At 42.6% G+C, this 12,467-nt stretch overlaps 1 protein-coding gene across 8 annotated transcripts in view; it reads left to right on the forward strand.

Moving 5' to 3' along the window:
- Positions 1-12,467, forward strand: part of CCDC88A (coiled-coil and HOOK domain protein 88A) — a 260,282-nt gene that overhangs the window by 205,812 nt on the left and 42,003 nt on the right. For all 8 annotated transcript variants that reach the window (XM_077282662.1, XM_077282666.1, XM_077282667.1 and 5 more), the window contains 4 exons: positions 537-713; positions 875-1,036; positions 7,819-8,096; positions 9,154-9,297. In XM_077282662.1, coding sequence (XP_077138777.1) covers positions 537-713; positions 875-1,036; positions 7,819-8,096; positions 9,154-9,297 — 761 coding nt within the window. The remainder of the gene's footprint in view (positions 1-536; positions 714-874; positions 1,037-7,818; positions 8,097-9,153; positions 9,298-12,467) is intronic.

Below are 12,467 nucleotides of genomic sequence, written 5' to 3' on the forward strand. Positions count from 1 at the left end.
GAGTTTTGTTTTCTGCCTCCATTGGAGGCATGCTAATGCTGGAGCTTCCACCTTCAATCATCTAACTTTGATGGACTATCTTCAGGATTGACTATCAAAGTTCAAGTCCTAGAAAACCGCTTTAATATAATTATAGGGGTTATCTAGGATTAGAAAATGATCTTCTAGAAACAGTGCCACTCCGGTCCAGGGATTGTGTTTGCTCCATTGAGGTGCAATACTCAATCTGTGGAGAAGTTTTGGACTATTCTGGAAAAGAGCAACCAAATTTTTTTCTAAACATGGATCACCCCATTAAGGACTGATACTTTAAGTTATAGAGAATATGATCTTTAGGCACTCGGCCCCCCACATCTACTACATATATGTCTGTTGAATGATTTGAGTCAGTTTTTCAGATTATTTTCCAGTCTAACAAATCCTAGTTAACGATAATTTATACACCCCCAATTTATACACCTCAAATCACCCCCAAGATTGATATATGGCATCTCATCTACATTTATAGATTTTGGCTAAACGTTATTTTTCATCAGGTGAAGAAAAATTATGAAGCACTGAAACAGAGGCAGGAAGAAGAGCGGCTGGCACAGAGCTCCCCTCCTCGGCCTGGCGATGACACTGGACCTGTGAATAAATGGGAGAGGGAGAGCCAGGAGACCACCAAGGAGCTGCTGAAGATCAAGGATCGCTTGATAGAAATTGAGAGAAACGTAGGACATATTTCTGGGTTTGAATACAATAGATAAACTGTTTAATTATTATATAGAATAATTATTATGTGTGGTTCATGGGGCATCTGCAATGGTGAGAACTTTTTATAGCTTGAATACTTTGCCTTTACTCAATTTTTGCATTTTGCTTTCTTTCTCAGAATGCTACATTGCAGGCAGAGAAGCAAGCGCTAAAAACTCAACTGAAACAACTGGAAACGCAGAATGATAATTTACAAGCACAAATCATGGCTCTTCAGAAACAAACCATTTCTCTGCAAGAGCAGAACACAACTCTACAGACTCAGAATGCTAAGCTCCAGGTAACTGATAAAAATGTTCTTCTTGGATCCTCAGGTGTCTTAATCTCCGCTTTCTTGTCTATACCTTTAAAATGGATGTCTAAGGAATGGAGTTTCCCTTCCCCATGACAGCACCGTTACATGAGAGATGGTCCCGCCCCCAAGAACAGGAAACCTGCATAGGAGATAAAAGATGGGGGCGGCACCTCTCTCCTCAGTTTGGTTTCCTGTTCTTGCGGGGAACCTGCGGTGCTGCATGGGGAGAGGTCTCCCGTGCTTGGCCGGTCTCTGACCGAGGTCCGCGGTGGGAGCAGCGGTGGCGGCGTGTGCGCGTCGCCTCCATACCTGGAGCTGCAGGTGCGTCCTTCCCACTGCGGACTCCCCGGCGTCCGCTCCTGGCCGGAGGCTGGGCCGAGGGAAAAAGAGTGAGCGTTCCCATCACGACGCTGGCGCCGACTGAATGGGGGAACTTCCGGGATTGAACCGGAAGTGACGCTACACGCTGAAGAAGCGGTGTGCTGACACTCCCCGGGGGGGAGGAAGTTCAGAGGCGCACACACCGCTTCCTGCCCGCCATATTTAAAACTGACAAGGCGGCAAGCAGGCGCTGGGAACAGTCTCCTGCAGGATGGCAGATCCGAAGGAATCGACGATCCCAGCTGAAATCCCACAACCTGTCGTGGTACTAAGGGTCCGGTGGGTGAGTGCCTTTGTAAGGCAAAAAACATGTCAGTGACACTGTGTTTTTTGTATATATGCAGGGAAAAAAAGTCACCTCTAAACAAAAGTATAAAGTATGTGCACTCTGTGATAGAAGCCTTCCCAAAACGTATGAAAAGCGTATGTGCCGCTCATGCATAGAAAAAACTGTGTCTGAAGAGTCATCATCTTTGCTTCAGAATATAAAAGATATTGTTAGAAGCGAAGTACAAAGCACTGTAAAGGAGCAGTTAAAACATCATGGACTGCAGAGCTCCGTAAACCCATTCCCTACGTCTGCCCAGGCATCTGACGTAGAATCCGAGGGTGAACTGGGTGAGCTTCCGCCCGACGAGGGTTCGGACCTGGACTCTTCAGATGAAGAGTGTGGCCGGCCTTATGTGTTATCAGAAGATGTGGGGAAGTTGCTAAAACTGGTCAGGTCCACCCTGGGGGTTGAGACGCCAAAAGAGAAGCAAACAGTGCAGGACTCTATGTTCAGTAATTTGGAGGATAAGAAACGAAAAGTTTTCCCGTTTCATGATAACATTCTAAATCTCATTAAAAAAGAATGGAAAAAACCGAATAAAAAGATTTCAGTTCCCCAGGCCTTGAAACGTAAATATCCCTTTAGTGAGGAAATTTGCGAGAAATGGGAAAAGGCGCCTAAGTTGGACGCGGCTATCGCAAGTACCTCCAGGGGCATAGCACTTCCCTTCGAGGACATGGGGGCCCTAAAAGACCCCCTAGATAAAAAGGCGGATGCCTTTCTAAAATCAGCCTGGGAAGCCTCAACTTGGGCGTTTAAACCTGGAGTAGCGGCTACTTGTACTGCCCGTGCCATGGTTAAATGGTTGGAGGAACTTAGCGACCAAATAAAAAACAAATGTCCAAGAGACAGACTTCTGGAAGTCATCCCTCCACTTCAAAATGCAGCGGGATTCCTGGCGGACGCTGCCATTGATTCTGTGCGGTTTGCTGCCCGGGCTAGTGCCCTTTCAAATTCAGGAAGAAGGGCGTTATGGTTAAAGAACTGGAATGCTGATTTCCAATCCAAAGTGAAGCTCTGTGCAGTCCCCTGTGAGGGCCAATATTTATTCGGCAGCGCTTTAGATGAGATTTTAGAAAAAGCGGCGGACAAGAAAAAACACTTCCCTCCACCTCCCTTCTTTAGAAGACGTTGGTATGACAATCGTCGGTCCTTTCGAGGATCGAGTAGGGGCCGAGGCCGCCCAACGGATAGAACCACACGGGGGAAACCCTGGGGTGAGAAAAGAGAAAGAGGTTTTCTTTTCAATAAACCCCCAAAACCAGACCCTAAACAATGACGCCATATTCCAGGTGGGAGGAAGGTTACGGTTTTTTGTCCATCAGTGGGTAACCTTACAGCCGTCCCAATGGGTAATCAACTTGCTAACAGACGGTCTACGGTTAAATTTCATCTCCCTTCCTCCCCACCGAATGAAAGTTACTCGTGTGGCCAAAAAGAACCAGTTGGTTCTCGAAAAAGAAGTTCGTCTTCTTCTAGACAAAAAAGTCCTGGTAAGAGTACCTTCGCAGGAAATAGGAAGGGGATTTTACAGCACCCTTTTCCTCACTCCAAAGCCGGATGGATCTTTAAGAACTATTTTCAATCTAAAAGAATTAAACAAATTCATCCGAGTAGAAAAATTCAAAATGGAGACTCTGAGAACGGCGGTAAAACTGCTGTATCCAGGATGTTATATGGCAGTGATAGACCTTACCGATGCCTATTATCATGTGCCAATCAGCAGAGAGCATCAACAATTCCTGAGGTTGGTTGTGCAGCTGGGGCAGGTCTACACCCATCTACAATACCAATGTCTCCCCTTTGGGGTATCGGTAGCTCCTCGTATTTTTACAAAAATAATTTCGGAAGTAGCATCCTTCGTAAGGAGAGAAAACATTCTGCTAGTGCCCTATTTAGACGATTTCCTCTTGATAGCAGACAATCAAGAAGATTGCATAAAAGCAGTTACGACAGTACGAGAGCTACTAACCAAACTAGGGTGGATAATAAACTTAAAAAAATCAAGATTGATTCCGGCCCAGATACAGGAGTTCCTGGGGATCCAATTAAATTCAATCAAACAGATCTGTATCCTTCCAGACAGGAAAATCGAGGGCATAAAACAAAGAATAACACAAATACAGGTGGCCCAATACGTCTCGGTGAGGGAAGCCATGTCCCTCCTAGGCATGCTTACTGCAACAATTCCGGCGGTCCAATGGGCACAACTTCATTCAAGGGACCTACAGTGGGAGATCCTGTCAGAACAAACAAGAATACCCTACAATCTAAACCGAAAAATCGTATTGTCACAACATGTCCGGGACTCTCTAAGCTGGTGGCTAGATTCCGGAAATCTAAAAAAAGGGGTCCCATGGTCAATCCACAATCCGGTGATACTGACCACAGATGCGAGCCCGTTAGGTTGGGGAGCACACCTATCAGATCGGATCCTACAGGGTCTATGGGATCCACAGATGCAATCAGCCTCCTCAAACCTGAGGGAATTAACAGCAGTAAGGCAAGCAATTCTTCAATCAGAAGAAGATCTCAAAGGAAAACATTTGGTAGTATTATCCGACAACAGCACAACGGTGTCGTATATAAATCGACAGGGAGGAACCAGATCAAGTTCCCTAATGGAAGAAGCAGGAAGACTATTTCTTTGGGCCGAAAACCACCTTTTATCCCTCACAAGTACACACTTAAAGGGTCGGAAAACTTTGTCGCAGATTTTCTGAGTCGTCACGTCCTGCACCAGGGCGAGTGGTCGCTAAATCAAAGAATATTTGGAGAAATCTGTGCAGTCTGGGGGCTTCCTCAAGTGGATCTTTTTTCCACAAGGCAGAATCGGAAAGTAAAAAGGTTCTACTCTCTAAACCCGAAAGAGAACCCGGAAGGAGTAGATGCGTTACTACACCAATGGAAATTCCAACTAGCCTATGCGTTTCCCCCGATCCCATTGATCCCTACAGTCCTGAAGAAGATCCGAGAAGAGAAATCACGCATAATCTTAATCGCACCCTTCTGGCCAAAGAGAGCTTGGTTCACTTGGCTCAGACGTATGTCCATCTCGGACCCGTGGATACTTCCAGAGGTCCCAGACCTTCTGCACCAGGGTCCGGTGACACATCCTCAGGTTCACAGCCTACACCTCACTGCTTGGAACTTGAGAGGGGACTTCTGCTAGCAAAGGGGTTCTCGGATCCGTTAATTACTACTCTACTGTCCAGTAGAAAAAAAGTCACAACTGATAAATACCAAAAGGTATGGGGAAAATTTTTAGAATTCTCAGGCCGAGGGATAACTGATACCGTTCAGAAGGTCCCTATATCTGAAATCCTAGAGTTTCTCCAAAAGGGTCTGGAGAGGGGATTATCTACCAGCACTCTAAAAGTGCAAGTCTCGGCGCTTAGCGCCTTGTTTGACCAAAAATTGGCTGATCACCCCTGGGTGTGTAGGTTCATTCGGGCCTCCTTTACAGCCAGACCATTCAAGCCTCGTCCAAAGGTCGCTCCCTGGGATTTAAATTTAGTTTTAAACGCCTTGACCTCCTCTCCCTTCGAGCCTCTTTCCTCCATATCGGAAAAAGCGCTAACTCTAAAAACAGTTCTCCTGATTGCCCTTACCTCAGCCAGACGCATTAGTGAGCTTCAGGCTATATCTATTGACCCTCCGTATACTGAAATTCTGGAGGATAGGGTAATTATAAAATCTGATCCGGCCTTCTTACCTAAGGTCAACTCGAAATTTCACAGGGACCAGGAGATAATCTTGCCTTCATTCTGTGCCAACCCAAAATCCCAGGGAGAAGAAACCTTCCATTGCTTGGACGTCAGACGTTGCCTTCTTCAATATATAGAAGTGACAAAACCATGGCGACAGTCTTCAGCCCTTTTTGTCTCCTTTCAGGGGGCAAACAGGGGAAAAAAGGCCACAAAGTCGACTATTGCACGTTGGCTCCGTATGGCCATATCACTTTCCTATTCCTCTTCGGGACAGGTCCCTCCACCTGGTGTTACGGCCCACTCTACGAGGGCTATTTCCACATCTTGGGCAGAGAGGGCAAATGCATCGATAGAGCAAATCTGTAATGCAGCAGTATGGTCTTCACCCTCTACTTTCTTCCGCCATTATAGATTGAATCTGGGGCTATCAGATCTTGCCTTTGGTAGGAAAGTACTATCTGCTGTTGTCCCACCCTAGAGGTTCTTTCTATTTCTTCCTCTCATGTAACGGTGCTGTCATGGGGAAGGGAAAAAATGATAATTACTTACGGGTAATTTGATTTTCCAGATCCATGACAGCACCGCTCTAGTTCCCGCCCTATCTTGGTGATGGTGTGTGTTTCACAAAAAAAAAAAAAAAAATCTCTTAAAAAAAAAAAAAAAAAAAAAATATATAAAAAAAAAAAAAGAAAATATATATACACAAATGAAAGATGGGGTAATAACCACTTAACAATAGATAAATAGTCTTAGAGTTAAATATAATTTTTTATATGCCTAAAACTAACATAGCGGTTACCTTACATTCTCTGTAAACAAACTGAGGAGAGAGGTGCCGCCCCCATCTTTTATCTCCTATGCAGGTTTCCTGTTCTTGGGGGCGGGACCATCTCTCATGTAACGGTGCTGTCATGGATCTGGAAAATCAAATTACCCGTAAGTAATTATCATTTTTTCTCCTTCTGGAAAGTGCAGAGTCGCCATAAGGAACCATACAATACCCTACAGGGAAATCAAATATGCAAGTAGTCTTGTAAGAGAAAAAAAAGACTGGAACTCTAGTGCCACCTATGGCAGTAGCATTTCTTAACATCAATATGGACCCCCTTCAAAGGGTCGATCTTGAGTTTTGGAATTGCTACTCCCAATTGGTGGCACTAGAGTTCCTGCCCTTTTTCTCTTAAGATAATACTTGTATATTTAAAATGGATTACCGTATCTGTTCTTAGAAAATAAGGCAGAAGATTATGGTACACGTCTGTCCCCTACAGCTTATTCCTTGTTCCTTCCTGAGTCTATCCCTCTCACTCCAACATCACTACAAGGGCTTAATTACCATATGGACATTTATAATTTACAGATTTAATATCTTCATATGTCAATTTTGCTTCAGCAGGAACTTTGAGATCTCTTTACTAAGCTTCTGATGTGTTGTAATGGTAATGCTCGGCAATCGCAAGAATAAAAGTACAAAACCACTATCAAGAGTGTTGTGCCCATTGTTCCTTCCAGAAAATACTAGCCATGGATTGCCATGAATGTTATTACCAAATACAGTATACACTCATGTTATAATTACCTTCTTGTGATTTTGCATAAATAATTTGGCAATCTCAAATTTACAGGCCATGGAGAAACCGAGTCAAAATATACTAAAATTATAAAGGTTTTTTATTAATACAAAAAATTAATACAAATGTAATATTGTCTATGTATTCTTGATTGTAATTTTTTGTATTAATAAAAAACCTTTATAATTTTAGTATATTTTGGCTCTGTTTCTCCTTGGTTAGCATATTATTATGAGTCGTTAACTAGTAATGTGGAACTGGTATCTTTGTATAACTCAAAGTTACAGGGATCATTCAAACTTTAATGAAATGTTGAAGGTCAGCTTAAATGGCTATTCCAGTTAGAGCTAATTATCATCTATCCACAGGGTAGACAAATAATAGTAAATTAGGTGGGGTCCAAGCCCTTGTACTCCCGTCCAGTCATTTCAATGGAATGGTGGTTGAGCATGTGCACTGCTGATCCCTTCCAAGCCTATCTGGCTGCCTGTCTCCGTCTCATAGACTTTCAGTGTCACTGCTTAAACAATGCTCTTCTCAGACAGGGAAGCTTGGGTTTCCCTAGTATTTACCACCATACCATGAATGGTTGACAATTTCTTCTAAGTAGACTACAATAGATACTTTACTTTTTACAGTGCCTGCGGTGCGTGTTTCCAGTCACCAATATATCCCATAGCCCATCCAATGCCAACTGATGTCATCATAGGACAACCTCTTTAATTTGGATGTTACCTATGTACGGTAATTCTTTGTTTTAAAATGTATTCCCAGGTTGAAAATTCTACACTGAACTCACAGAGCACCTCACTTATGAACCAAAACTCCCAGCTCCTGCTCCAGCAGTCAAGCCTCGAAAGTGAGAATGAATCTCTAGTGAAAGAACGGGAAGAACTGAAATCCATGTATGATTTATTAGTGAAGGATCATGAGAAACTGGCACAGGTTCATGAGCGCCAAGCAGCAGAATATGAATCTCTTATTTCTAAACATGGAAACCTGAAGTCAGCTCATAAAAACCTTGAGGTGGAACACAAGGATCTCGAAGATAGGTAACTAATTTGTTAGACTTTGACCAATGCCAAGTAATGGCCCATTTACATTGCGAGATAATCGTGAATGATGGTTCTTAGGAAGGTTTTTTTACGTTAATTGTGCATTTTAAACAGGCAGCAGATCACCCGACCAAAAGATTTTGCACAAAAAAAATTACTCTTGGCGGTGCATCGTTTTTTTGTAAATAGGACCTAAGTTGCCGAAAACAATGATAGCCTACGTGCACTGAGCGATCCATTACAGGCTTTTAAATGACTGTATGATTAGTAAATACTTACAGGTCAGCAACTACTTAGCACCGCAACATTGTCCTAAGGTGCTTTCACATTGCAATTAGGGACATGCTCAGTGGCCCTGTCGAGGCATACGTCTGAACCCTCCGCAAAATGGAATTTGGACATATGCGCTGATGGGGCCATAGACTGTAATGGTGCCGGCACAGCGAATGTGCACTTTGCTGTCATCATTTTTGGGATTGTACGCCTGCTGGAGGCGTGTGCCCAGATGCAGTCTACGACGTCTGGGTGTCTTGTTTCCAGTAGACGTACACTTCCGAAAATGATGTCAGACGTCAGAGCGCACGTTCACTCTAGCAAACAGGCAATCCCTGCATGTGTTGCGGCTGTCCAATAGCAGGGACTCGCACATATTATTTGAGAACGCCCAAAGACTCTTGGTTAGCACACGAGCATGCTCAGATAACACCTTATCCAAGAGCATTAGCTCATCACTACTATCCAAGCATAAAGTTTGACCTTCGCTTCTGAGCATTAGTTCATATTTTTAGTGTTCACTCTGTGATTTGGTCAAATGCAGTATTATGTCTGACTGCTAGTTTGTTGGGACTGAGCATGATGTTGCAGACAAATACTGCATTGTGAGATTTCCAAAAAGCAAGCTGGAAATAATGAAGCTGAACAAGCAGTAACCCTCCCTAGAGCTTTTCCTTCTACCATAGAAAAACCTCATATGACTACAGTAAGTGTTCAGTGTCACAAAATACTGCACCCACCAATCCGAGCATGTAATATGTAATATGTCACTGTCTTCCAGATACAATCAGTTGCTAAAACAAAAAGTTCATTTAGAAGACCTGGAAAAAGCTTTAAAAGAGGAGCAGGGAAAAATGTTCCAGGAGAACAAGGAGCGTGAAATGCTATCATCAGATTATCAGCGACTCACTGAGGAGCATGAGAGGTAATGGCAACTACAACTATTTGTTGGATAAAAATTCTACATAAGGTACAATAATAATGATAGATGAATACCAGAAAATTAATAAGCATGCATGGTCCCATTAGCTATGTTCTCAAGGCACACAGCTTTAGTGAGTGTAGGACCATACCCTCCTACTATCACATTTTCTTTGCAAGTGACCTGTGAACCAGGGCACAGAGTAGGCCGAGGTTGTTCAAATTGTCGTAGTTGGAGTTCATGGATTGCTTTGTGGAAATTCCAGGCAGATTGGAGTCGAGGCTTATGAGTATTCCTACAAGTGGTGATGCAAACGCTGGGAAGTATGAGAATGATTCAATGGCCGCATATGAAATCACCAGTATCACAAAGGCAATCAGGTCACACAAATCAACTTACACTATTATCCAAAAAGTGTAACGGCAAGAATAGTTGCCATAATATTTACTTACATAAATCTCAGGCTCCTGTAATAGACTGTAGAATAAGTCTGTAGACAGAGTAGTTCCTGTTCTCATCATGTTTATAGCATCTGTTTGACAAAATTAAAATTCCAGTATCCCTTTAGTGGCCTGCACACAGAAGCATATATTACCCATAGGCTTAAAGATCTCGATATGGGGTTTTTTTTTGCCTTCCTCTGGATCAACATGTTAGGGCATGTTAGGTTAGGCTATGGGTTGAACTAGATGGACTTACAGTCTTCCTTCAACCTTAATAACTATGTTACTATGTTACTATGTAAAAAGGACACCAACACTGGCCGCACTCAGTACTAAATGTAATACTAAAGGGCTTCAATCAACATGATATTTTAAGGACCCCATCACCTACAATGTCCATCCACCTGCTCCCAAAGGTTAATGGAGGGAGGAATTCTTATGTTGTATTTCCAGATGAAGGAGTTCTTTGAAACTCAGAACGCATTGAATAAAGACCACTTTTTAACAATACCTTTGGACTACACTCCATACTGCCCCCTTAATACGTATGGTCACAAAAATCAGCCTATGTTAAGTTGAATAAAAGGGTCATCTTACCCAGACTGAGGCACATCGCTGGACGCACCCCGACGCACGTTTCGCCCCTCTATAACCTTCCTTTCTCATCGGGGTGCCTCCAGCGGTGTGCCTCAGTCTGGGTAAGATGACCCTTTTATTCAACTTAACATTGGTTGATTTTTGTGATCATATGTATTAAGGGGGCAGTATGGGAGATGAATCCCCAGAGAAGATTCTACAACAGCCACTGGGCTATATTGATTAATGTCCTCCCTCCATTAACCTTTGGGAGCAGGTGGATGGACATTGTAGGTGATGGGGTCCTTAAAATATCATGGTAATTGAAGCCCTTTATTATTACATTTAGTACTGAGTGCGGCCAGTGTTGGTGTCCTTTTTACATAGTAACATAGTTATTAAGGTTGAAGGAAGACTGTAAGTCCATCTAGTTCAACCCATAGCCTAACCTAACATGCCCTAACATGTTGATCCAGAGGAAGGCAAAAAAAACCCATGTGTCAAAGAGTAAGCTCCACATTGGGGAAAAAAATTCCTTCCCGACTCCACATACGGCAATCAGACTAGTTCCCTGGATCAACACCCTAACAGGGAATCTAGTATATATATCCTGTAACATTATACTTTTCCAGAAAGGCATCCAGTCCACTCTTAAATTTAAGTAATGAATCACTCATTACAACATCATACGGCAGAGAGTTCCATAGTCTCACTGCTCTTACAGTAAAGAATCCGCGTCTGTTATTATGCTTAAACCTTCTTTCCTCCAGACGTAGAGGATGCCCCCTTGTCCCTGTCACCGGTCTACGATTAAAAAGATCATCAGAAAGGTCTTTGTACTGTCCCCTCATATATTTATACATTAAAATAAGATCACCCCTTAGCCTTCGTTTTTCCAAACTAAATAGCCCCAAGTGTAATAACCTATCTTGGTATTGCAGACCCCCCAGTCCTCTAATAACCTTGGTCGCCCTTCTCTGCACCCGCTCTAGTTTTTAATCACATCTTTTAAATCTTGTTTGTTAATATATGTTTGATGGTCTGTTTCAATAAAAGTTGTTATAGAAATTTTGCCAAAAACTCCAATGTTTCTCCTTTTTGAATATAATTATCATGGAGTGGTATGGTATGTAAGTAGCTAGGCATTAATTGCTTGGCACACTGAACAACGTGAGTCTGGGTACTTTTGCATTGACCTGTGGATACTACTGTATGGAATAGCATAGTCTCCTACTCCAGTCCATACCTCTGTTTGCTGTACAGTATATTGATGTATAAAGGCAGCGATGTGCATTCTGCTAGTTGTCATAGGGTTCCATAAACCCAACAGAGTCCAGAACTTGTCCTTTTGGCCTCTGTCAGGTTCACGGAACCCTGTTATAATTAGTGGAGGCGTATCAGGAGTTTTTCCACCAATCAAAAGACCAGCCTAAGCAAAAATCAAAAACATGATGTGTGCTCTGTTATACATTGACCTAATAAGTGTTGTAAGGATTGTAAATAGATGTAGAAAAAAAGGGTCGGCTGTGTTTGGGGAAAGAGCACCACGTTTGCTTATTGGCTGTGTCTGGTATTACTGCTCTGCTCTCTTAAAGAAGCACTCCTCTTCCCATCAAAGTTTTTATCCTCTTAATATATTGCAGTCATCATATTATATAGCATTGGGTACTTACAATTGCTTATTTTGCCTTTTTACTCAGCTAATTGTTCTCCTTACCCGGATCTATGTACTAGACACAGGAAGTCTAGTTTCTCTGTAGAAATCATTCTCCTTTTCAAGTCCTGACCCAGCTGCTTACTCCTCCCCTGCCAGGCACATTTGCATTGACTTATGACTCATACAGGGAAAATTGACCTCCTGTTTTTACATAGAGCTAAGAAGGATTCAGCTAGTCGTTTTTAATCACATGATGTCATAGATCTAATGGAAAACAGAAGAATTAGCCGGGTAGAAAGGGAAAATGAGCAATTGTAAATGCACAGTGCTGTATAATATGATGATTGCAATGTATTAAGAGGATAAAAACTTTGATGGGAGGAGGAGGAGTAATGCTTCTTTAAGTATAAATAACTGATATAACAGATACAACTATGGATTTGAGAGGGGTTGGGTTTTTAGGGAGGGAAAGTGGGACATTTTCTTTTTATATTCTT

Source organism: Ranitomeya variabilis, chromosome 2 (assembly GCF_051348905.1).
Source record: "Ranitomeya variabilis isolate aRanVar5 chromosome 2, aRanVar5.hap1, whole genome shotgun sequence".
NCBI classification, from domain to species: domain Eukaryota; kingdom Metazoa; phylum Chordata; class Amphibia; order Anura; family Dendrobatidae; genus Ranitomeya; species Ranitomeya variabilis.